Here is a 4,224-nt window from a genome sequence, read left to right on the forward strand (position 1 = left end):
CCTGATCAGGCGACATACTACAGCCGACAGTTTTATTTATATAACTTTTCTATTGTCCAAAGTACTTCCAAGGATCTTTTAAAAGGGAACATTTTTTTATACACCTGGGGAGAACATGCATTACCAAAAGGATCTAATAAAATAGCATCTTGTGTCTTGTGTTTCAGATTACAACATATCCATTTTACAGGAATTTCTTAACTACGATGCGTTGCAGATGGCTGTGGAGGCCAAAACAAAAATTCGATTCTTATGTTAATGTTTGGAAAGTGTCTCGTACACGAGGCGCCTTCATCTCTTGAAAAAATAAAATGCATTTCCGATACAGTGTTTGCAGGGATAGAAAAAGTTAACCAGAGAAATTTTAAACAATTTTGCAAAGCTATGGCCACGTTTTTCAAAAGTGAAGTTAATGCTATTATGAAGCCACCAGGGCAGTGGCATTTCAACTTTGCACCTTCCAAGCGTTTCTTTATTAAAAGGAATAAAAAAAAGAATAGCATTCTTATTCAAGAAGAATTTAGTTGTAAGTCGTAAGTTGTAAGTTTGTAGAAAGGGAAAATGTGTAAACAAAGCAAATCCTAAACAAATTTCTACCGGAAGAATCCTAAATGCTTCTAAAGTTCACGATATTGATAAGCTTTTAAGAAAACATTATGGCGATAATTAGCAGCAGATCGACTCCCTTGAGTTTTACAAGAACATCATTGTTTGTTACTGAAGTATTACTCTTTACTTTTGCCTTTATTACCGCATTTATTTTTTTATTAGCAAGACATCTTAAAATTACAAAGAAAATACTATATAACAGGTGGGGCAAAAGTAATGTCATAATGTGAATGTATCATAATTATTGCAAATGGCGTCAAATATCATTGTGTTTTGACATTTGTGTTGTAGACAGATAGAGAATTAGTTGACAATAAGCAATGGAGCGATACACGCTCGAAGAACGCGGAAATATTGTTACTGCTTATTTGACGAATTTTCGGTCTGTTGTTTTAACGCAGCGGGAATTTCGTCGTCGTTTTCCTCGTCGTCCTGCACCTTGTGCGCGAACAATTAAGCGTTTGGCTGAGCGTCTCGTGCAAACTGGGTCCACTAGAGATGCTGCAAGAAGTGGCTGGCCCCGTAATGCTCGTTCGGTTTAGAATATCGCTGCGTTGGCCGAGGACGTCCAAGAGAGTCCACAAACATCGACGAGACAACGATGCACACAATTCGGTATCAGCAGACGTTCATTGCGTCGAATTTTGGTGAAAGACCTGAAGTTGTTTCCGTATAAAGTCCAAACCGTTCACCAATTGCTGCCTGCTGACCGTCAAGTGAGGTTAACTTTCTCCCATGCTCTCTTAAACCTGGTGCAAGAAGACGATGATTTCGTATCCAAAATCATAATGAGCGACGAAGCCCATTTCCACTTAAGCGGTTATGTGAACAAACAAAATATGCGTTTCTGGGGTACGAAGAATCCACATGAAATGCACGAAGAGCCATTGCATCCCCTCAAAGTGACTGTTTGGTGCGGCATATGCAGTGAAAAAGTGATTGGCCCTTATTTTTTTGAGGACGGCGACGGCACCACCGTTACCGTAACTGGTGAGCGTTACAGACACATGTTAAACAATTTTTTTTTGCCGCAAATCGCTGAATTGGGTCTCGAGCATTGTTGGTTCCAACAGGATGGAGCAACCGCTCACACAGCTCGGGCAACGATGGAGATTTTGAAACGCCAATTTCCGGGCCGTATGATCTCCCGTTTTGGCGATTTGAACTGGCCGGCCAGATCGCTAGATCTGACGGCGCTAGACTTCTTTCTTTGGGGCTTTTTGAAATCTCGCGTTTACCGCAACAAACCACAAACCCTGCAACTCTTGAAAGCTAACATTAAAGAAGAAATCGCCAATTTAGAGCCTGATATTTTGCGAGCAACAATTTTAAATGCCGTAAAACGAGCACAAATGTGTATTAACTCAGAAGGGGGTCATTTGACCGATATAATTTTTTCAAGTTAATATAACAAATTTTACACTTTTAAATAAACGTTCCGTGAAAACAGAGCCCTATTTTTTTCATTTCTAACAAAATGGCAACTAATTCACATTATGACATTACTTTTGCCCCACGTTTCGTATAACTCGAAATAGAAAAATAATATTTTATCGTATCAACATTGAATGATTAAAAGGGTTATATCTCAAGAACTGAAGCCAATACGATAAAATACTTCTCTTTACTTTTGACTTTAAATTTATTTTTCTACTAGGAAAACATCTTGAAACTATTAAAAAATATTTTATTTGAGTAGGAGACGAAGAAATAGCATATTATCTCAAAGAACGGAGTTTTTATTCCTTTTTTGTGATGATGCTCAATACCAACCAACTTTAAAGGAAAACGTCGACATCAATCATGTAGAAAAATGATTTTTAAATCGAAATAGAAGAATAATATTTTTTGATATCAACCTTCGTTCTTGAGATATTTGCCTTGAAAATTTTGGATTTATTAAAAAAAGCCAACATTGAATGATTAAAAGGGTCATATCTTAAGAACTAAAGCTAATACGATAAAATTCTATTCTTTACTTTCGACTTTAAATTTACTTTTCTATTAGAAAAATATCTTAAAGTTACATAAAAATATTTTGTTTGAGTAGGAAGCGAGGAAATAATCTTAACCTCACAAAACAAACATTTTAATTTAATTTTTGGGATGGTGCTTATTATTAATCTACTTTAAAGAAACACGTGAACTTTAGTCTAGTAGAAAAATAATTTCTAAGTCGAAATAAAAGAATACACATTTTTTCATTTTTTCATATCAACCTTCGTTCTTGAAATATTTGCCTTAAAATTTTAGATTTAGCGAAAAACGCCAACATTGAATGATTAAAAGGATTGTATCTCAAGAACTGAAGCCAATACGATAAAATACTTTTCTTTACTTGCGGCTTTAAATTAATTTTTCTACTAGGAAAACATCTTGAAACTATAAAAAAATATTTTATTTGAGTAGGACACGAAGAAATAGCATATTATCTCAAAGAACGGAGTTTTTATTCTTTTTTTGTAATGATGCTCAATACCAATCAACTTTAAAGGAAAACGTCGACATCAATCATGTAGAAAACTGATTTTTAAATCGAAATAGAAGAATAATATTTTTTGATATCAACCTTCGTTCTTGAGATATTTGGTTTGAAAATTTTGGATTTAGCAAAAAAAGCCAACATTGAATGATTAAAAGGGTTATATCACAAGAACTGAAGCCAATACGATAAAATACTTCTCTTTACTTTCGACTTTAAATTTATTTTTCTGGCCGAAAAATATCTTAAAGTTACAAAAAAATATTTTGTTTGAGTAGGAAGCGAGGAAATAATCTTAACCTCACAAAACAAACATTTTAATTTAATTTTTGAGATGGTACTTATTATTAATCTACTTTAAAAAAACACGTGAACATTAGTCAAGTAGAAAAATAATTTTTAAGCCGAAATAAAAGAATAACATTTTTTCGTATCAACCTTCGTTCTTGAGATATTTGCCTTGAAAATTTTAGATTTAGCAAAAAACGCCAACATTGAATGATTAAAAGGGCTATATCTCAAGAACTGAAGCCAATACGATAAAATACTTCTCTTTACTTGCGGCTTTAAATTTATATTTCTATTAGAAAAACATATTAAAGTTACGAAAAAATGTTTTATTTGAGTAGGAGACAAAGAAATAGTATATTATCTCAAAGAATGGACTTTTAATTCCGTTTTTGAGATGGTGCTCAATACCAATCAACTTAAAGAAAAACGTCGCCATAAATTATGTAGAAAAATATTGTTTAAATCGAAATAGAAGAATAATATTTTTTCGTATCAACTTTGGTTCTTGAGATATTTGCCTTGAAAATTTTAGATTTAGCAAAAAACGCCAACATTGAATGATTAAAAGGGTTATATCTCAAGAACTGAAGCCAATACGATAAAATACTTCTCTTTACTTTCGAGTTTAAATTTATTTTTCTATTAGAAAAATATCTTAAAGTTACAAAAAAATATTTTGTTTGAGTAGGAAGCGAGGAAATAATCTTAACCTCACAAAATAAACATTTTAATTTAATTTTTGGGATGGTGCTTATTATTAATCTACCTTAAAGAAACACGTGAACTTTAGTCTAGTAGAAAAATAATTTTTAAGTCGAAATAAAAGAATAATATTTTTTCAT

At 32.8% G+C, this 4,224-nt stretch overlaps 1 protein-coding gene across 1 annotated transcript; it reads left to right on the forward strand.

Moving 5' to 3' along the window:
• Positions 1–1,397: 1,397 nt before the first annotated feature.
• LOC139429319 (uncharacterized) lies at positions 1,398–2,015 on the forward strand. The gene has a single exon (XM_071194991.1). The coding sequence runs from the start codon at positions 1,398–1,400 to the stop codon at positions 2,013–2,015; it is 618 nt and encodes a 205-aa protein (XP_071051092.1).
• The last annotated feature ends 2,209 nt before the right edge of the window (positions 2,016–4,224 follow it).

This window comes from Onthophagus taurus, chromosome 3, assembly GCF_036711975.1.
Source record: "Onthophagus taurus isolate NC chromosome 3, IU_Otau_3.0, whole genome shotgun sequence".
In the NCBI taxonomy this organism is placed as follows: Eukaryota; Metazoa; Arthropoda; class Insecta; order Coleoptera; family Scarabaeidae; genus Onthophagus; species Onthophagus taurus.